Below are 22,825 nucleotides of genomic sequence, written 5' to 3' on the forward strand. Positions count from 1 at the left end.
TAAGAACATGTCAATCACGATTAAGCTTCTGGAATCGGAATCCCTTTGAAATGCAGCTGTTTCTTCTTTAATTGTGGCAGCAGACTCTGAAGAAAAGAAAGGTCCAGCCTTAAAGATGAGTAAGGAATACAAAATAGCTCAGGATTAGTTGTGGAGTTCAAAGGTCGCTAATTACACTAAGGAGTTCCCAGACACAGGGAAAACATTAAACAGGTCACCTACCAAACGGGAAACAGACTTTGTCTTCAGAAATTATCCTGAAGTGACAGGTTTCTAGACAAAATCAAAAGCATCACAGTGTGCCCAGCTGATCTCAACAGGATGAAAACATGAGTTGGTTTTAGTTCTGTAGTGTTATGTTAGAATGGAATGGCAACAGATGGCATCAGGTTCCCCTTCGCCCTACACTTTTCCAGTATTCCCTAGATTTTCCTCAGGCTTCTAGAAATGTCAAATCAAAGATTCACTGGTTTTTCTGATTGCTTATAAAGAAAGTTTTCCCTAGGGGATTATTATACTGAGGATCTACGTACTTACTAGATAAATGTCTCTTGCCTATCTTAGTGTACTTTACTCAACATTTATACCATCAAGATGTCCAAATGGCTCCATTAATATTAACGTAAGTTAAACGTTAAGCTTTCTTTGAATTTAAGAGAGATCAAATAACTTAAGCGAAATGGGCTTTTTTCTGCTTCCAAAAGGAAAGTTTTTACTACTGATTATCTATGATTAAGCCAGAATAATAAGTTAAAGTCCTGGTCAGGCAGTTATTCTATTTTCTTTGTTACTTGGGATAATTTTGAACATAGAGCATTCTGCCATGATAATACCTTACAGAAAATGAGAATTTATAATGAGTGAGATTGACCTTAATTAAAAAATCATATTTCAAATCCTAAATTTATATGCACTCTCCCTTCAAACTATCATAGCTCTCTTTCAAGGAGTTAGAAGCTTCTTCTAAGCTTTTCCTTAGGAGACTGATTAAAAAAATAGAAACCAAGGGATAATTTAATTGAATATTAATCTGTAATGCATGTTTTTTTATAACACTTATAATTCTGTTCCATAAAAAGAAACTTGACATGGATTAAGTTTTGAGGATCTTGAGGTTTCATCTTTTCTTGAATGGTCACTTAAAGTCCAACTTGACAAGGAACTGCTTTGAAAACCGAATGAGACATATAATTTGTAAAGACAGAGAATAAAAAGTATGACTGGGTGGTTCCTGAAGAAATCAAGAGAATGCTAATAAAGCAGCAGGAGTGACAAATTTAAAGGAAATAGGCTACACAACACTGAAATAAGATTAAGTAATACTCTCTACCCACAGAACAGCTTTTGAATCTTTACCTGAATTCATTAAGAATTTTCATACGATAAACATGAAAAACAGTATTATACCTAAATTTATCTTTAAAAATTTGGCTGCAGGCATTAAGTGATCACAAAACACTACACTCATTTTCTGAAGGTATCCCACCCCTCTTAGTATGCTTACTGACATCCTAAGCAAAATGTTATTGTGGCAGATTAATAAGCTTACCTGAAAAGTAACTCTAGAACAGAGATGAACAAACACCTTAAATAGAATTATTCAGATTCTTTATTAGTCAATAAGATAGTTCTGATTAAGAACAGATTACTATTTAAACAATATTCCTTTGTTTTCTTTTTTTTAATAATAATTTTTTATTATGTTAGTCACCATACAGTACATCCCTAGTTTTTGATGTAAAGTTCCATGATTCATTACTTGCGTATAACACCCAGTGCACCATGCAATATGTGCCCTCCTTAATACTCATCACCAGCCTATTCCATTCCCCCACTCCCCCTCCCCTCTGAAGCCCTCAGTTTGTTTCCCTGTTTTCATTGACTTTTCCCCCCCAAGAGATTTACGGTGGTTTCTGGTATTCCATAACAATACATTGTACCAGGAGCTTACTACTCAGGTTTGAAAGAGCAAAGAGGTTTTTTTCATCTTGCACATCCATCTTTTTATCTACAATCCATCAGGAGTGGCTGTTTGCAGCTCTGCAATGAGAAAGAGCCTGAGCCCATACCTAGGAAGGCTCAGTGGAGAAAGAAGGCTACAACTGATTAGCCATGTCTGCCATGGGAACAGGAAAAGTATATATGATAGGGTGACACAGGACTAGTTTAAAATAAGCCTAAAGTGAATCACTACTGTTTTATGCTCTGAATCATATTTGAGTAAAATCAAAGGGTAACAAAATAGGAAACATTAGTCTTTAAAATGTTCTTTCAAACTATGTCAGGTTAAACACATTAAACAAGAGCATTTTATGATTTAATCAATGACTTTTTTTCATTCATAGGTTATATGCACACACATTAAAAATAAAAGACTAAATGATTTAATTTAAGCTATGTTACTATTATATAAATCCTATTTAAATATAATTACAGTAATAATGATCCATATGTTACTGGCGCAGGAGCTTTAGAATTCCAGATGTAATAGTCAGAAGAAATTAGTTTCCGGTCTATAAAAAAAAATAAATAAATGATAAGACTGTATTACCTTAATAAAAATTCAATGAGAGAGCAAAGTCATGATATTTTAGAAATGTGGAACACAATGATTTCAAGAAAGGCAACACTTTGAAATATTCATTTGAATTTCCCTTTATCAAGACATTATAATTTTTACAACTTTAGAAATAACGGGTTTGTTAAATATTTAAATCCACCTTTGAGCTTACTTATGCCAAATTTATGCCAATATCATGACATCAGACAAAAAAATTTAAAATTTTTTACTGGTTTCCAGTTCTGTGACCTCTTTTCACCATGGTTCTTATTCTGATCTTGCTGTTCTTTATCCATTCCAAGTTTTAGAGGCAGAAATAAACATCCCACTTTCTAGTAATACTTTTAAAAAGTTGCTTCAATGGTTTCTTAAAGTTTTGATCAAATTTAATCTTTCTGTTTTAATAGCTTTGTAGCTCTGGACAAATGACAACCGTTTTGAACTAAAGTTTTCTGATATGTAAATTTGAGCTAATAATGTTCATTTGGAGCTAGATGCATGTAAATTCCAATTATTACACACATTAGTAAACACCCAATTCTGCCTTTTCTACCTTTCTTCTTCATGCCTTTCTTCATAATGAAAAAGACAGAGGTAGGATGCATTACCTTGTTGTTTATCTTTTCAGTCTGAGAACCTAGTAACACTGAAAAGCAACACAGCATACTGGTTAAGCGGGCAGGCTCCAGAGCCAGACTGCTTAGTTTGCTTCCCACTCCTGACATTTATTAGCTATGTAGCCCTAATCCCTCTGTCCCATCAGCATCCTCATCTGTAAAATGGAGATAACAATTCTCACATAGGGTGCTGCGAGGATTAATGAGTTAACACACATAAAATACTTCGAATTGTGCAGCACATGGTAAGTAATAAGTGTTAGCTATTATTATTTAAATTAGCATTACTATTGGCATTAATATTTTCAGAATTAAGTTGTATATTTTGAAAACAGATTGTACTGTTAAGATGATGGCAAAGTAAAGGTCCTACATAGTTGAACACAGGGGTAGTGTGTTCTGAAACAGAGGAAGGAAATAAAAGACTGGTCATAATTATGCATTACAAAATGACCTCTTTTATTCAATATATTAATATTTTATGTTAATTTATATTAAAATATATTAACATTTTATATTAAGTAGGTACATTACTGAACTGCCCCATCCTATATTATGCTTTCTGAGAATTGCTACAATATGTTTAGTTAATATTAATAAGATACTTAAAATATTTTAGACATTACCTAATAGACAATCTAAAATATTGGTCTGTTTGCATTCAGTATCCCACAGATAGAATACAAAATCTTTGCATTTAGACAAAACCACTGGTTTGTCTAAATTGATATATCATGGCTTCATTAAAAAAAAATGCATTGTGAAGACTCTTCCATGTATATGCATTTCTTTAAAATACAACCAAAAAATGATGCATGAGAAAACATAGGGAAATCCTAAGGAGGTAAAGAATATGACTTATTCTGATTACATTACATAGAATTTATTATTGTCATTCACAAGTAATTGTTTAGAATTCTGTAGTTCTGAGTTCTGTAATCCTTTTGAAACTTTCATGTACAAAGTCCTGTCTTATCCTACCTATTCTGGGGATCCTAATCCCTAGTTTAAGAAATATTTATCTAGGGGCGCCTGGGCTCAGTCAGAAGATATTGGGGTCATGAGTTTGAGCCCCACGTTGGGTGTAGAGATTACTTAAATAAATAAAACTTAAGAGTTCTGCTTATGTTTAGCTAACATTTAACCTCATTCTAGTTACTTTTCTGTTCTATGCTATTATAAATATTTGATCTGCATTAAATAATTCTGAAATCATTTATAAAATGCTTTTTGCCTCCCTGTGTTTTCATATACAGTATATATGTTTACTTACAACCAATAAATTCACTGAAGGCTGGAAAACTTCTTTCTATTGCCATCCTACTCATAAAACGGAGAGGGCACTAAATAATGCTGATTGACTATAGCATTTGCTAAAAATATTTAAAATTTTAAATAATAATCACATCTAACATTTGTTGATGCTACATGCTAAGTATCATGCTAGGCACTTGGTCAATATAATTTTATCTAAATCTCCTAACAATACCGAGATAAACAGTACTATTATTTCCATTTTACAGATGAGGAAACTAAAACTTTGAGAAGTTTACTAACTTGTCCAAATTTATGCAGCTAATAAATTATCTGAGCCAACCTCAAACCCCTGTCTATCCAATACCGAAGCCCCTGGAAACAAATTCTGAATAAAAGAATATATTATAACCAGAGCAAAACAAATCCAACTTTATACTAAAGGCCACCTCTATGCCAATCCTTGCTCGCCCAGATCATTTTATAAGAGAAGGCAGAGGCCAATGTAAAGTACACATACTGTTACACAGGATAGGATCAGGTCAGAATTTTTATAAACTGGGATTATTCTCTGATCTCTTTCTGTTACATTTTAATTTTATCTGAGGTAATAATTGCATAGCATCATTTTAATTCCCTCAAGTTAATTTGAATCTGTACAACTTACGTGTACTTATTTTTGGTTTTCCTGATGCAAAAACTTGAACTGAATGCTGATCCGCATAACAACCAGTGAGTGTATAATCTAAGATCCTAAAATGAAGCTAGAAAAAGAAGAGAAATATATCAAATTGAGGTGATTATTTGATAAAAGTGATGGCCACAATTTTTCCCTTGACACAATATTAGGAATTTCACATAGTTCACACACACAAAAAAATGTGTGTGTGTGCATGCGTGCATACATACACACATACACATTTCTCCTTCGCATTAGGACCATTTCTTTGTAAGGTTGTTATCATGAAGTGCTTAACACCCACCAGATACTTCACTAATATGGTCTCTAATCTATGTTGCAAAGCATTCCTATTTTACAAATAGGGCACTGAGGTTCAGAGATGGGAGGAATTAGCATCCCAGAATGTAAGTAGCAGAGCTGGCAGGTGAACTCAGACTCAACTGACAACAAAAGCTGGTGCTTCTCCCCTTAGGGTGTCTGGTATTCTGCATATTCTCTTCTACCTCTAAGGCTATATGACTGTGATATACTTCAGATCATAATTCTTTCACAGGCAGAAATGTATACACTTTCTAGCAAAACACAAGAATGCAATTATTAAAATTGAAACAGTTTATCTCATGTTTGGAGAGAATGAGATGTTCTGCTTAGTTTTCTGGAAAACTGAAATTCAATATTTCTAGAACTAAGCTTGGAAATCATCCTTCCTCTCACCTATGAAACCTTTCTAAATCTGGATTTAATTGATAATGTGGCATCATCAGTATAAATGCCAATTATTATACTGTGCTATTGTAGGAAGAGCCATTAGTAGTACTTTCTCTGAAGGCATAGTGGTCTGGTGTCTGAGTCACAGTGATAGTCACATGAACTATCAAAGGTCTGTGTCTTATCGAGGGAGCTCCAGTCTCCTTTTGCTGTGGTACTCATATTTGCTGCTAAAAGCTCCTGATTTTGCAATATCCTGCTATCTTTTCTACACTTCTTCTTTCATCTCCCATCCTTGCAAATTTCTCCCATTTCCTAACTTTCTCCTTTTGATTACCAAATTAACTGATCCACATACATAGAATGTAAATTTTCCGATCTAAGCAATTTTTTTTCCTATTGCAACTCATATTATTTCTAATTGTAAAGGGCTTTTGCTTGCTCATTTGGTATAATTCTGGATTCTGGAAGTTAGAACAAGATTCATTTCCTATAACTAAATACTAAAAAAATAAAACTATTCAGTGAACACAAATATGTATTACATGTTTGCAATGAGATCATAACTGAGTAGGTGATGGAAATGAATTAAAAAAGTCATAATCCTTATCTTTGCAAGATCTACAGTGTAGTAACATCCCATATTTTTTCTAAAAAATATCTGGAAGTAGGAATTTTTATAATAATCCTTGAAACAAAGCTTGTAGATATATCTGAGGCCAAGATAGAAGAAATGAGTATCACTAGTATACTTCTGACTTCACTACCATTTCTTCTAATTGTTTTTATTATGTAGATTTCAATATCTCTGATTTCTCTACCATTCTATTTAGGTTTTCCTGCTACTTTTCTGATCATCCCTTCAATTCCTCTCACTGGGTCTTCTAAATCATCTACTTATTTTTTTTTTTCTGATCTTATTCATTTCCACTGCCTCAAATATTTTTTCTCCACAGGTAACTCCTAAATCCTTATACACTGTTGAATGCTCTCTTGAGAACCGAGCTCCAGGTTTTTACCTACCTACTGGACACTTATATTGGGATATGTTGCTATCACCAGCAACATATATAATATGTACCCCACTTCTTCCCAACTTTCTCCATATTAGTACTTTTTCTAAGTATATTCATCCTTCATCAAATATTTACATGTAGGTAATGAACTAAATGTTGGTGTTAAAAATAATGAATGAATGGCACTCATCTGGTCCCCGCCCTCTTGGAGCTTCAAGTCTGATTTAAGCTACCTTTTTTTTTTTTTAAATGTTTTTAAATCTTGGACTTAAAACTTTTTTTTGTTTCTATATTTAATTAGTGACCAATGCTTTACCTTTATCCCAGCTTCTCCAGCAGTCTTTCTTTCTTTCTTTCTTTCTTTGACACTCAGCATCATTAACCTACTACCTTTCATCGGGGATCAAGTTTTATTATTTTTTTCCTACTCACCTTCTCACATCCATTCCAGATTGATCTTTATAAAGTATTGTTTTCTTTTTTTTTTTTTTTAAGATTTTATTTATTTATTCAACAGAGAGACAGCCAGCGAGAGAGGGAACACAAGCAGGGGGAGTGGGAGAGGAAGAAGCAGGCTCATAGCAGAGGAGCCTGATGTGGGGCTCGATCCCATAATGCTGGGATCACACCCTGAGCCGAAGGTAGACGCTTAACCGCTGTGCCACCCAGGCGCCCCTAAAGTATTGTTTTCTGAAAGACCACTCCCATACTCAAAAAAACTGTAAACGCTTTCTAACAAAGGAATAAAAGTCAGAATGCAAACCCTCCAAAGCTACAATCCAGACCTAAATCACTTATCCAGCCTAATGTGTTACTACTATTTCTAGCATTGGTTCCTAAGTGTGCCTTGTCATCTTTCATTCCTTTGATTAAGTCATTTATTTACCTATATAAATGTTGGTCAGTCTTCAAAGTTTCATTTTCATGCTTATCTGGGCTTCAGAGTTTTGCTTAAACTCCATCTCTACTGCAAAGCTTTCCTTGACCACTTTGGTCAGAAGTGCTCACTGTTTCCTTCAAATACCAAAAGCAGTTAGCATTGATCAATTACTGACATGCATCAGTGGAAAATTTCTAGAGGGCAAGGGCTACATCTTATATTTTTTATATACGAATCTTGAATGTGATAACTAAGAGCTGGGAAATAGAACTTGGTTACTTTGATGTGTTAAGGTTATACTTAACTGTTTCACCTTAAAAATTTTTTAAGTATTAAGTAAAATAGAAAGTGACTAATACTAAACAAAAAGAAATCTTACAAAAATCTAAAAAATGACTTAGCACAGACAAGAAGTTCCCCCACAAAAAATAGCTAGAAAACATTAAAAATCAATTAGATATATGAAATTTAAAAACAAGGGTAGGGTTTCTAATGTAGTGATCCACATAAATGTATTTACCTTTAAATATGCTGTACCTCCAATGCAAATCTCATCAAATGGCTGCTTCTCATGACTCTTGGCTCCAAAAGTTACAGTTCCAGAAAGACTAATTTCCATCGATTTGGGGAACTTCTGTCCTACAAACACAAATGTACCAGTTAACTATTTTAATATAAGTACATTCTACAACAAATGAGTGAAAAAAGTCAATAAATAAAAGCTCACCAATAATCCAGATCAATAAGCTTTTCTCTCGAAATACTTCAAGCTGGCCAAAACTAACTTTGAATTCCACATGTGTGATTGGACCTCTTTAAAAAAGAAAAGGACACAACAGAAAGAAAAAATGATCACAGAAGAGTTTGAAGAGATCTAAATCAAATCTAGCTAATGTTACTTAATAGAAGGACAGCATAAAAGCAGATTTATTTTCAAGTTTGAAGAATAAAGTAGAACAAAAAACAAGTATTATATCTCAAAAAACACCAGAAACACAATAAAAGTTTTTGGTGATGATAAACATTTCTTTATTAATTCTAAAGACAACTATTAGATCATATAGAACATATTAACACAGTTCTATGGATTGACATAACATTAAAACTATGATTTTACTATATGTTTAGGCATCCTATGAAAAGAACTATGCTGTAGAACAAATTTAAAAGCAGAACTGTTCAGGAAGTAATCTTATGTTATCATTGGCTTAATTCACCAGGTAGCTGACAGTTGGGTTTGACTTGTATGTAGAGCACAGAGAAATTGCTAGAAATAAAGCCAGCAGTGAAATAATCCCTAAAGAAGGGATTGGCTTATGTTGGCTTAAGTTTGTATTTACTAGTAAGTTTATTTATTTATTAACATTTTTAAAATTTAAATTCAATTAATTAACATATAATATATTATTGGTTTCAGGTACAGGTCTGTGATTCATCAGTCTCGTATAATACCCAGTGCTCATTACATCACATGCCCTCCTGTATTTACTAGTAAGTTTAACTAGAAAAATGAAGACACATTTAAAGGTAAAGAGATTATTTTTATGACTGAATTTTGGTTCAGAATCAGCATTCATTTGAATAAAATAAAGTTTTTAGATCTTAAAAATAAAGTAAAAAACAAAGATAAATAATTTACTGTAGGGCAATGGGAATGTACTAAGAAAGGGAGAAATCATGGCATCACATTGTTTTATTCCTACCTATTATAAAAAGGTATACGAGCTTCACAGAATTCAAAATTATTTTTCACACTTTCATGAAGTTTTAAATTAACTGTTATTTTTACTTGTATTTCTTCCTCTTTCATTTGATAAAAACCCAAAATTGGTGGGACTGGAACCTGGAAACAAACATAAACAAATCTTTGTATAATTCTCAGGTTATGGGTCTAAAATACCAATGACAATTGAGAAAAAGGCCTTGTGGTAATGTAGTTATTATGTACAGATTACTCCACACTGTTTTGATAACAGATAAGGGAGCCATTATTGTTCTAAGGGTAGGGATTTTTCCTTCTCTGTTTCCAGAGATAAGAAAGGTGCCTTACAAATGTTTGCAATAAATTGTTTTTCCTTGTTTGCTCATCCAGGTTCCCCTCCTTCAGGTTCTCTATGACCTGCAACCTAAGATGTGCACTAGACATACTGTTCACTGACACCCTGTTCGTAGTTCCTGCTGCTCACAGTTCCCCAGGTGTATCTTGTGACTCCCCAACCCCTAGCTCAGCAGTAGCTTCCTCAACTGCTTATCAATAACTGATTGAAGGAAAAACTATCTGTAGGCTGAAGTAAGCCAACCACCCTTTCTGGTACATTTGAAGTGATAAAGAGACTCTACTTATGTAGTATAAGGTTTTAGAGTTACAGGTCATATGGAAGCAGAGAAAGCCAGTTGGAAGAGAAAACTGAGTAGCAGAGATGAGACAGACATAGACATTGAGTACAGAGTGATTTTAATTTTGATTTCTGATTTTAATTTTTGATTTTCGCAGTACAGGCTGAGTCTACCTTGAATGACACTGGGATTGCCTCTTACGTTATCAAAATAAATTCCCTTTATGTAAGCTAGCTCGAGTGGGTTTTTCTAAACTACTAATTCAAAATCAGGACAAAAGACAAATGGTATAATAAAAAGAAGGTTGGGTTTTAGAGTGTGGAAAATCTGGGTTCAACTCCAGACTCTGTTACTTATCAGTTGTAAGAACTTGGGCATGTCATTTAACTTCTCTGAGACTCTCCTCATCTGTAGAATGGGGCCAGTAATACCAATATTAAGGATTTTAAAAGTATGGAGAAAACACCTGTAAAGTGCCTAGGACAACGTCTGACACAACAGTTATTCAACAAACAGTATCTATAAATAATATTATGTATTTGTCACCCCAGCTGACTGGAATTACAGGAATTTTATGTTCATAATTCAAACCATGACTGAAGTATACCAGGATCTATCCTATGACCATGGAGTCCTTATTAGGGAACACTTTAAAAAAAAAATCTCATTACTTTGAAAACCATTCAATGCTGTTACAGACAGAGAAGAGGTATCTTATTCAAGGACCTGAATCTTCATCTTCATTCATCAATTACTGCCTCGTAAATAATGAAAAGTTCTCATGTGGGCCAAAAGTACTAATGATTTACTTACAACAGAATAAATTCATAAATACGAAGATTAGCAAAGTCTCAACTTTTCCAAGGTTGTTTACCTGCGAAGTATAGTAGCATAAGTTGAAAGACTCTAAAGGAGGAGTGAATGGAAATTTGTAAGGTCCACTAAATGCAGAATCATCCATTGCATCAATGCTACTAGAAGTCAGAATGGCAGAGTCAAGAGAAGTCACACAAGGATGAACTAGAATGTCCTGAAGTGGAGACCCATTGGTGGGAAGACTCAAGCTGATGGTAACATTTGGCATGATTCCTTCTAAATCACACTGTAATAGAAACAGAAACAGATATTAGCAAGATCTTAGAGGAATACATCTTCTGGGTGAGGCTTTTCTTTTTTTTTTTAAGATTTTATTTATTTACTCGACAGAGATAGAGACAGCCAGCGAGAGAGGGAACCCAAGCAGGGGGAGTGGGAGAGGAAGAAGCAGGCTCACAGCGGAGGAGCCTGATGTGGGGCTCGATCCCATAACGCCAGGATCACGCCCTGAGCCGAAGGCAGACGCTTAACCGCTGTGCCACCCAGGCGCCCTGGGGTGAGGCTTTTCTAAATTTATCTGAGTCATTTCCCAGAACTTAACTCATTTTTCTTTCAAGGTATTGTTCTTGCTTTCTGTGTTCAGGTTAGTGGTTCTGTTATACTCTCAGATATCAAGCAGGAACTAGGAGAGACTTCCTAGAGTGCTCTGCTTACATCTAAACCCATAAAAAGCTATTTTAAGTCCATTGACATCTCTCCATTCCTATTGCAAACACACTGGAAGAGGCCCCTACAATTTCTGTCACAGCCCTCTAACTGTATCTAGATTCGCTTTCCTCTAATCAAGTCTATCTTCGGGAGCTAACTTAAAACAGGAATTCTAAATGTATTGTATCCATGTTCAAGATCTTTCAATAGCTCCCCCTCAGTTTTGCATTACTTTTAAACCTTTCATTGTTTGGCTCCCATCTACCTCTTTAATAATTTTCTACCCTGCAACTGGGAAGCCAGTATTCTTGGAAGGTTATGGAAGCTGGATATGACAGCTTCACAGACCTCTCTGCTCCTGCTTTAAGGATGTGGTGGCCAGATGCAGCACTTTTCAGAACTTTCCATGAATTTAACAGATAGACACGGCGGCATCTCAGACTTATCTATGAAGTCTGGCTTCTCCAGACTAAAGTCATTAGTGACTGTTTCTGTAAGGTTGCAACCAGAATATCAGTATTTTTATTCTCTCAACTCCTCTAACACCTGGTATGAGCTTCACAAAATTCAAAATGAAGATAATTATTTCCATTTATAATAGACTTCATAATAAAACTTTAAGTACTAAGCTCGTGAAGAACTTTTAAAAAAATGTTTGGCTAACAGATGTACTATTTACATACAAACTTAAAGAAACATTTAGTGCATGAATTATGGCACTTTTTATTTTTTAGCAGAAAGCTTTTTAAAGAATGAAGTTCTCCATCATGATAATTTGTATAGAAACCAATCCAAAATTCTTTTTATTTTTAGCAGAAAGCTTTTTAAAGAATGAAGTTCTCCATCATGATAATTTGTATAGAAACCAATCCAAAATTCCCACAAGCAATAAACTAGGGTCAGCCTATCAATGAACTGAGATATTTAAACACCATGATATTAATTAGTAGCAAATAATATGTAACATATTCCCTATTTATTGCCACAGAATGAAAAAACAAAAATGGTGAATTTTCCTTTTATTTCACAGACTTATGAGAAAGGATTCAACTATTTTATGACATAATCAATGAACACCTCTATTTTAGAGCCATTTATAATAGTTCTTTCTTTTTTTTTATTGGGGGCAGGGACAGATGAGGGAGAGAGAGAATCTTAAGCAGGCCCCATGCCCAGTGCAGAGCCTGACATGGGCCTCATCTCACAACCCTAAGATCATGACCTGAGTCAAAATCAAGAGTTGGACGCCTAATCGACTGAACCTCCCAGGTGCCCCATCATTTATAATAGTTATTTCTAATAAGTTAATAACTGGAAATGTATTTTTGATGATAGGAGTGAGTTTAAAACAGACACACAAATTCTTAAGTTACTTTAAGGTTAAAGCAGAAAAGAAAGACCCAATTTGTCTGCCAGGACTGTTCTAATTTCCTGTTCTTGAAATCTACTTTTATCTATAGCATTTGTATATAGCCCCTCAACATTAAGTTTGATTAAAAGCTTTATATTCATAAGTGCAGAGAATAAAGGCTATCAGAAAAATAAAGACATCTAAGATTATTGATGTGTACTTGTAGAAATTATAGAGGGCTTTAACTTTTGATCATTCTTCAAAATGGCACTCAATTATGCTGTTACTCCTACTGTCATTTCCTATTTTCTATCCTGAAACCAGAGAACCCTACATTAACCTACAAACTTGTTTAAATAATGTAAGAACCCTTCAAAATGGTTTTAGATATTAATTCAAAGATTTGTCAATTTCATCCTTTTAGAAAAAATGCAAAATAGGTATGATGGTTTTAAAATATATTCACAAATTCTTTGACATTACTCTTTTCAAAAGGTGAAGCCTAATTCTAGTCCCCTTGAATGTGGACTGGACTCAGTGACCTGTTTCTAATGAACAAAAAGTGGTGAAAGTGATGCCATCTGACCTCAGCCGAGGTAATAAAAAGGATAGCTTCTACCTGTGTCTTCTCTTTGTCTCTCATCATTTGATCTATAGGAAGCCAGTCACCAAGTTGTGAGGATATTCTTAAACAGCCTATTGAGAAGTCCACATGGAGAAGAACTGAGCCCTCCCACCAACAACCAGCACCAACTTGTTATCCATGTGAGTGAACCACCTTGCAAGTAGATTTTCCAGCCCCAATCAAACCATCAGGTGACTATAGCTCCAGCTACAATCTTGACTGTGATCTCATGATAGACTCCACACTAGAAGTTCCTAGCTAAGCTGCTCCTGAAGTCTTAACCCATAGAAAACTGAGGATAATAAATGTTTATTTTGGGGGTAATGGAACAATCCAGTATGCAGCCATATATAACTAATACAATTCATAAGAAGGGGCTCAATCGGTTGGGCATCTGCCTTTGGCTCAGGTCATGGTCCCGGGGTCCTGAGATCCAGCCCCACATGGGCTCCCTGCTCAGTGGGGCGTCTGCTTCTCCCTCTCCCTCTGCCTTCTGCACTCTCTCTCTTTCTCTCTCTCTCAAATAAAATCTTTTTAAAAAATTAAATTCATAAGGAATCCAAAAAGGTAACGTTGCAAAATTTCACATATTTAATGACTGCTGCTTATGATAAAAATCAAGAATGTCATATAGCAATGTAAAATAAAGTTAGAAAATTTTACTTTTCTCCATAGGTATTCAATGGTAAGATAAAACAAGTGTCAGAGAAAATCTCACCTTGCAAGTGACTGCTCCAACAACCTGCCATGTATCTGCTATATCCTGTTTATCATATTGCATGGATTTTACCTTTTCAGTGATAGAAATAGAAACTTGTGGTTTTCCTTTGTATGTTCCAACTTTCCAGGCTGGCTGTTTTTGTGGATGTGTCACAGAAGCAAAATTAATACTATCCAATGAATTCTGTAAGTTGGCATCTAACAAAGTTCCAAATGGACAAGCTTGTAGAAGCAAATCAGGCAGTTGGTTCAATTTTGTATTTAACTCAGTGTCATTTTTTTGACCCAAGTAAAGAAAATCCTGTATCCCAAAAAGAAGTTCGAAGCTTTGTGAAATTCCACTAATGCTAATTAATGGTGGACGAGGGGATAAAGTTTGTTCAACTAATGGAACACAAGCATATATCATGTTATTCTTCAGAAAAGCAACAACTGGCCAGAGTTCTCCACCTCCTACTAGGAGTCCATAGACAGATGTTTTATTGATGTGCGAACAGCTATCACGACTTGCTACGAAGTCCTTATCATCATCCAATAATCTAAGTTCAAAAAGCAGTGCTTTAAGAAAGGGACCATCTTCAGGAATAGGCACATAACTTGTTCCATTGAAGACTTTGGCTCGTTTTTCAACAGTTGGATACCGTCTGAATTATGGAAACAAAAATATTATAAATGGTTCTTCCAAGGAAAATAAAAATAGAAAAATCTAAAAAAACCCCAAAACAAAAACAAACCCCAAACACAAGGCTAACAGTAATAACAACAAAACACACAATAACAAATACATATACCCACAAAAACCAGAACCAAAAAAATGTATCACATATTAAATTTCTATTGTAGTAACTAACTGTTGTATACTTGGTATATTATCTCAAATAACAATGTCATTATTTATTACTGAAAATGGCTCAATTTAGTTAATTTTTTTAAATAGGTAGAGCACATAGTTCTAATTCAAAATTCTTGGCCACTCAGATTCCTGCTTGGTAGGCCAGGAATGTACACTTGGACACTTTTTAGGCATCTGTAAGGACTTTTTTTTTTTTTCTGATTCCATCTTAGTAGACCAGAATCAAAAGAAGTGGTTCAATTTAACCTGCCATAATTTTGGATTCACTAGTTGAGATGATACAAATGTAAAATGAATGTTCTAGTCTACTCAATTAATAGTGAGTAACAAATACCAAGTCTTCTTGCCAACTCCTGAAAATATAAGAATATTTCAGAAATAAAAATGTTTATCTCTATGGCCCTGAAAGATATTATGAGGTAATAAAAATAAAATTTGAATAATTTTTTATGGTTTACATGTTCTAGACTGAACAATAAGTTACTGATTTATCCTTTTTTTGGGAAAAAAGACTACAAGATGCTTTTATTCATTTACAAAATGTTACATCACATTTTCTTAGTTTTAAAAAAAGATGTGCTTTCCCTATTCATTTTCTCTCCACTCTGATGTCCAGAACAAAGTCATTTACCGGCTATTAACTTCTGGGTAAGTCACCTAACTTCCCTAAGTCTATTTTCTTATTTGTAAAATAAAGGGGTGTTGAAACAATATATCAGCAATTCTCATCAAGAATCAAAAACACATCTGGCCAGAGCATTTTTTTTCCACCAATACCCCTAATAAGACATTGATGTTTACTAAAAATTTTTAAAAGAAAAATAGGAATGTATTCAAAGTTATCTGTATATTAGTAAACTTCACTCACTCACATTCTGATGTACTTTCTTGATTGAGAAAGGAAAAGAATTAGCTAGCCCTCCAGTAATGGCTTAGCAGCTGAATGCCATTTCCTTCTCTGGGTCTCTGGATAAGAATAGCTGAGAACTTTGGACTAAACTCTAGCACAATGTCTTATCCTTTGGTTATCTAGAGGATAATTTAAGTCCTTCTTAAGTGTAAGAATCTCAATATTGGATGTAAAGATAAGAAGTTAATCTGGGACTGTACACAATACCTTGATATGTGCTCAATAAATATTTTTATTGGATGACTCAACCTATCATTTCAGGTTTATTCCAGACCTTTTCTAAAATAGGGCTCAAACTCTGGCCCTATAATTATGGGGTACAATGACAACCTAAGCCATACTTAAGCTGATATTATTACTGTATATCTGGACAGCAAACTTCTAAATGAGGATCTAAATCAAGTTTTGTTTTGGGAAAATGTAATTACATACAGAAAAGACCATCTGCTTTTAAAAATCTTAAATGATGGCCATTAACCTTTGGCATATATGTGGATAATATGCCAGAGTATGTATGTTTAGCCCTTACACCAGGCCCAAAAGGTCAGATAATGGAAAATAATAAAACTAATTTCTTTAATGATACAGAATTAGTAAGTGACAGATGAGTTATTTGAGCCCAACTTGATGCCTCCACAGAGATGTTGAAAAGCCCACCCAAATATATCTGAATTTTTCTCCTGAAATATCCTGAGTACAATGAGAAAAAAAAAAATCTGAAAACAACAATGATGTTCCTCAAGGAACTTATTTTTATAAGCAGTGAAAAAAATCTTATCTCTGTAAGGTATTAAGAAAAGTTACAAAGCCACAGATGTAAACACAGTATGGTACTGGTCCACGAACAGACAAATAATGTAATAGAACTGAAACAGACCAGTATTTATAAGAAAATATAATCAACTATCAATAGGCCCACAAATCAATGAAAAAAAAATATATATATACTGAAAAAATACATTAAACATACAGGAAAACTGGCCCACACAATAGAGAAAAATATAATGGATTCCTCTATTAACACCACATCTGAAGATGGATTAAAGACCTAACCATGACAGATAAAATGATAAAATTAAGAGAAGATAATATAAGAAGACAGCTTTGGAAAATCAGGGTAGAGTATGACCTCAACAAAACTCCCAGTACTAACTACTTTGACTGAAATAAAATTAATGGTTTCTGTTTAGTCAAGTGATACATAAAGTTGAAAATGACAAAATGAGAGAAAATATCTGTAGTAGCTAAAAATGACAAACGCCTGGTATCAAGCAAATACAATGAATACACAAGAATACACAAAGGATTTTCAGGAGAAAATTAACATGAAAACAAACAGACACATAGCAACTCTCAAAGATAAAAGGGACAAGGATATGTACAAGCAATCCACAGAACAGAAAATCCAGAGGGCTAACAATCACTGCTACACAGAGAAATGCAAATGAAAATGAGATATCTTTTACAGCAATATTGACAAAAACTAGAATAAAGGTTAGGAAACAATGGAGATAAAGGAACATTTGCTCACTGATGATGAGAAGAGTGTAGACTGGAGAAAGTATTTTGAAGAGCTAATTATTTGGCAATATTTAGTCAAAGTCAGCATAGATAGGCCCTATGAGACTTTTGAGGGTATCTACTGCATTACCATTCTGATGGCTGAGTTGGAGGCAGCCTGGGATTATCATCACTAGGGGAAGGGGACAGGTAAAACATGGAGGATGTAAACCATGGAGTACAACAGAGCAATGGCCTAGATCTGCACTGTCCAAAATAGGAGGCACTAGCCACATGTGACTATTTAAACTTAAAATTAAACAAGACTGAGATCCTCAGTTATAATTGTCACATTTCAAAAGCACAATAGCTACATGTGGTTAGTGGCTACAATATTAAACAGCATAGATTTAGAACATTTCTCATGTCCATCATTGCAGAAAATTCTGTTGGACAGTGCTGCTCTGGATGAACACACAGTAACATAGATGTTTCTTAAAAACAGTGCTGAGAAGTCTGGCAAATATAAGAAAATGAAGTCTAAAGCACACTTAATTGTGTAATTTGAAAAATGCATAGACAAACATGCAAATAAAGGGAGAACAACAAACATATAAGAGTTACCTGGGACGAAGAGTAGAATGGCAGAAATAAAGATAACTCAAATGAATATATAAGTACTTTGGATGAACCAATGAGGCTCCTGAACCGTACTAAATATTATTAAACTCCTTACTTGAGGTACAACAACAACAAAGCAAGCCAGGTATCTTGGGAGAAAATGGTAAACTTTAACTCTGATACCCTTAGTAACAAAAAAATGTTTAGGTTGTGAAGAGGGAATTTTTCATATCCGCACTGCCAACCACTTTCATTTAAAATCACACTCATCTTTATCTGCCTCAATGTCAATGCAGAGCTATGCTACATCCCTACAGAACTTTCCTCAGGGAAGAATAAATATGTTGGCAAGAAAGAACAGTCAATAGCCACTAAGAATAAAAAGTGATACAGATTACAGAACTGCCACTTACATTTTACAATGAGTTACTGTATAATTCTCATCAGAGAGCTATTTTGATAAAAGTGGAGTCAGATCAGCTTACACCATCTAAGAAAAAGTGAATACGATTTTTTTTGTACTTTTCCAGTTTTCTTAAAAAAATCAGGAACTTTAAAGTAACCCATCTAAAAGTGTTTAAGAATGAAACATAATATGAAAATGAGTCTTTAACTGCTCAGCAAAGATTTTCCAGAAGAATGAGCTAAAATGTCTGTGAATGACCTTCATTACGAATGTAGAAAAATCTGAAACATGTTTAGTGCTCAATAATTTTCCTTTCCTCTCCTTTGGTCATCTCCATCTCAATCCTAAGCAGGTGAAGTTAATTTTAAGATACAATAATACTAATATTGAAAAACACATAATGCTTAATATGTGCCAAATATCAACACATTTAATTCTCACAATACTATTAAGTAGCGACGTTAAAATTTCCATTTAACAGATGAAACAGAGGTTAAGTAACTTGCCCAAGGCGGCAGACAAAGACACATCCCAAAACTACAGTACATCATCCATCCCTCCGATCCATCACCCCTGAGAATTCAAACTGCATTTACCTGGAGAATCTGACGGTGCCACAAAGTGGAGTTCCCGGCTCGTGGCTAATGAGCCACACTGCCCGCTGGGCCATGACAAGCCACTAAAGCATCAGCTCATCCCTGAGGTCGCCACGGAAAAAGGACGCAGACCGGCTTTCTCAGACGGGCTCCTACCAGAAGACGCGAGGCTCACCCAACCTGGGCCACCTTCTGCCCCACCACAAACAGGTTGGGCTCAGCAGAGACGCTGGCTCCTTCAGGAGAAGTTACTAAAACCTCTGAGTCCCTCCTGTCAACACATGCCACAAAAGTTCTATGAATCCTCACCTAGAATGCCGAGAAGCATTCCTCCCCAGGAACCCCCGTACTTTCTTCCTCTAAGGTCCACTTCCGGGACGGTGGCCCGCAAGGATCATGGTTCCTCACAGGCCCAGCGACAAGTCTCTCTGCCGTTCGCCGGCTGCAGGCTTCCCTCTTCGGCCCCCCCCGACAGCCAACCCGGAGCGCGCAGCTCCACTTCCGGCGTACGAGGCGGTGACAATGGGAGCGGCGCGGGCGGCGCCAGGAGGCAGCTGACAGGCGTCTGCGGCTTCGTTTCATGGCCGCCCTCCCGCCCAGCCTGGGCTCTGTGGGGAGTGGGGGAGTCCGCGGCGGCCCAGAGCCAGAGCTGGCGAGCCGAGTGGGGACCTGTGCGCGGCGCCGCTGAGGCGCAGCATGTGAAGAGGAGACGGCTTCCAGTGCGAGGCGAGCCTCTCAGCCGGGCGGGATGGCTACGACGGCCGAGCTCTTCGAGGTGAGTCCCGGCGGCTCTTGGGAGAGTGGCAGGCCGGGGTGCGGGCAGCGAGGTGGGCGGGCGGCGGAGCGGACACAGTCCAGAGAGGAAAGGTGCGAAAGGCGAGGGGTGGGGTGGCGGCTCCGGCGGCGGCGCGGGCGGAGCGTGAAATGGGGGAGGGGTGGCTTGGGGACCCGGGTGGGGAGATGGGCAGGGAAGGGAACCTGGAGTCCGAAAGGAGGAGGGTTGGTTTTGTCCGCAGGGCTGGAGGGGAGTCTCGGAGCTTTAGGGGTTGGAAGATGTACTCGGGATGAGAAGTGGGAAAGGCTGACTCAGGGCGCGGAGAGAGGAGCCAGCAGCCCCAGGTTGGGCGAACCCCGTCTTGTCGCTTGGATCCTCGCGTAATATTCTAAGGGGACCACCTGAGATTGAGACGACTGGGGGCTTCTTGCTGTTGAGTAATTAAAATTATTCCGTTAGTAAACGTTACAAGTGGCACTCAGGTGCCTGTCAGTTTTCCTTTACATTCGTAAAGGCCGAAGTGTGTTTTAGGACAATAAAGGCCTACTTAGCGCTTCAGACTGAAGGGGGAGGCGAAACTGGAAATTAACATTTATGTTCGGGTCTCAAGGAATTTAAATGTATATTAAAACCACCTAACGGCAAGCTAGAGAATCCTTAGCGCCTGAGACAATGAATATTCAAACTTGTTTCCTTGAGCGTTTTCACTCTCTAAAACTTAAAATTTAATTTAGTAAAATTCAATGTAAGAAGAAGCTGTGATGTTTGAGATAAATAGGACAGTTCTAACTGAACCACCAAACAATGAAATATATGAAAGATCTCTTTTTGTGAAAGAAATGAAAACAGAGAGGTGAAGAAAAAGGAAGCAAAGACCCTTTTTGTGTGTGCTTGTGTTTCAAATTGAATAGCAAAAGTGAGAAGACTACGGTTGACAATAGAGAATTTCTCCACAAGTTAAGATTGGATTCTTTTTCTGCTTAAGAGTCACCAGTTTTTTTTGGCTTAAAATTTGAATGCCACAGTTTTTACAACAATTGGGAACTTTTCATTTATTACTGTTACTGTATTTTGGGTTCCCGTCAGCTCTTGGATAGATAATGCTTTTGTTGAGAGGAATAGCATATACCATTGTTATAGTAACTAATAAGTAGTAATTTGTGAGTGAAGGATTATAATTACAAGAAAGAATTTGGAAATATTAATTGTATGCTCTCAGATGTGGTGTTGGGAGGTATACTGCATTAACTTTTTCTAATTCCAAAATTGTCCCATCTGTTTATTGATTGGTGCAGGAGCAGGGAGACACTCTTTTGTTAAAAGCTTTTACTGTGTGTTTCTGGGCAAGATACTACATAGTTCTGTAATTCCTTGTTTTATCTTTCAGATCTTATAATGGTAGAAAACTGTTTATGAAGTTCAGATCTTTAATTTGCTAAATGAAATACGTGACTAGCCAGCTATTAATAGAAAACTGAATATTTTCTTACACTGGTCATAAGGCATTAACCTGTGACTTAATAAATCCTGCTTGACATTCCCAGCTGTATCTCAGACTATATTATGTCTGTTTTTCTTTAAATGTTTGACCACATGAGTCCACCTAACTTTATTGAAATTTGATTTCTGCCCCCCCCAACCCCCCCCCCCCCGCTTCTCCCCAGGGTAAAGGGGAGGAGATAAATACATATACATACATATACATATGTATATATACATATATATTTTGTTTATTTTATTATTTTTTTAAGAAATAAATATATATTTGCTTTCTAGGGTCATGCTATCTAATAAAGTAGTTGAACCAAATTAGGGTTTAACTTAGCTGAGTGGCTTGTTATTATGTATAGCTGGTAGTATTCACTTAACTGATCAGGGATGAGAGACAGACCAGTCCTGTGGCCAAAGGGTTTACAGGGCGACCTTAAACATGCTTATAGATCTTAATTCATGTGACCTTCTCTTGTTGCTTCATCAAAATTAAAAGCCTATTATGGTAAAAGTTATAATTAAATGTTAATAGTTACAATTAAGAAGTGTATTTATCTTTTCAACCTAGACTCTATTCTTGGATTAGGTTTCATCCCTAAGTGAAAAGTTGGTCTTTGCTTTAGAGTGAGGAGGAAAACAAAAAACAAACCTCAGTCATCGCTGCCATTTCCTGTTGTTACTACCGTAGGATCTAGATTGTAGGACATGTCAGGGAGTGTCTTTTTCTCTTCCCTTTCTTAGTCACAGTTGGAGAACTGTAGGAAACAGAGGTCAGGATGTAGTCAGGATATTTTGTTTTTATACATCCTGGTTTTAATGCATGATTAAGTTGAATTCTGCTTTCATTTACTCTTTGAAAAAAGAGGTTAAATCAATACAAAATTATGCTTCGAATCCATGAAATTTCATAAGTGTTGACTCTACTTCTTTTAAAATCTTATTGTTGATCCTATGAGACTTCCTTTTATAACATAAACCTCCTTATACAACAAAATCAAACTCCAGGATATTTCTTCAGTTGGCAGAAATGCTTTAGTAATAGATGATTCAGTTACTTTGATAGTGTATATCCTGGAAATTGACAAGAGTACCTTCATAGTTTCAGCCGTTGTTGACAAATTTTCTGAAAGGTTCTATCTCCAGTGATTCTGAATGATTACCTCAGGATGGACGTTGTAAACAGGCATTCCTATGTGGTTTAGATTATTTTCCCTGCATCTAAAAAGTAGTAAATTCTTCTGTTGTCAAAAGTATTCCTCTCTTCTCTTACTGCACTACTAAGGACATTGTACTCCCCTCTCACTTGCTATTTTTCTCTCCTGTCATTCTTGGAGTCTTCTTTTTGGGTAGGCTGCCTTTATGGTAGAGTTCTTTGTTAACCACGGTCAATTAGCCATTC

General features: G+C 35.9%; 2 protein-coding genes across 4 annotated transcripts in view; one reads left to right on the forward strand and one right to left on the reverse strand.

Moving 5' to 3' along the window:
• AP5M1 (adaptor related protein complex 5 subunit mu 1) overlaps positions 1–19,627 on the reverse strand; it is a 45,125-nt gene extending 25,498 nt beyond the window's left edge. Inside the window, exons 1-8 of one of the 3 annotated variants that reach the window (XR_015721752.1) lie at positions 19,161–19,627; positions 14,273–14,918; positions 10,929–11,156; positions 9,421–9,560; positions 8,445–8,530; positions 8,238–8,356; positions 5,099–5,195; positions 2,435–2,513 (exon numbers count right to left, since the gene is read on the reverse strand). Coding sequence is in view for 2 of the 3 variants with exons in the window: in XM_045810577.2 (XP_045666533.1) it covers positions 2,431–2,513; positions 5,099–5,195; positions 8,238–8,356; positions 8,445–8,530; positions 9,421–9,560; positions 10,929–11,156; positions 14,273–14,918; positions 19,161–19,234 (1,473 nt within the window). In the remaining variant the exon portion in view is untranslated. Of the gene's footprint in view, positions 1–1,591; positions 2,514–5,098; positions 5,196–6,677; positions 7,852–8,237; positions 8,357–8,444; positions 8,531–9,420; positions 9,561–10,928; positions 11,157–14,272; positions 14,919–19,160 lie in introns of those variants that run through there. The other 2 variants (XM_045810577.2, XM_087855957.1) reach the window with 2 other exon arrangements.
• A 67-nt stretch (positions 19,628–19,694) lies between these two features.
• Positions 19,695–22,825, forward strand: part of EXOC5 (exocyst complex component 5) — a 61,067-nt gene continuing 57,936 nt past the window's right edge. The window contains exon 1 of the mRNA XM_045810576.2: positions 19,695–19,935. Within this exon, the coding sequence (XP_045666532.1) occupies positions 19,909–19,935 (27 nt within the window). The 5' untranslated portion in view covers positions 19,695–19,908. The remainder of the gene's footprint in view (positions 19,936–22,825) is intronic.

The sequence above is a fragment of the Ursus americanus genome, chromosome 26 (assembly GCF_024610735.1).
Source record: "Ursus americanus isolate L20-20 chromosome 26, mUrsAme1.1.p, whole genome shotgun sequence".
Classification (NCBI taxonomy): Eukaryota; Metazoa; Chordata; class Mammalia; order Carnivora; family Ursidae; genus Ursus; species Ursus americanus.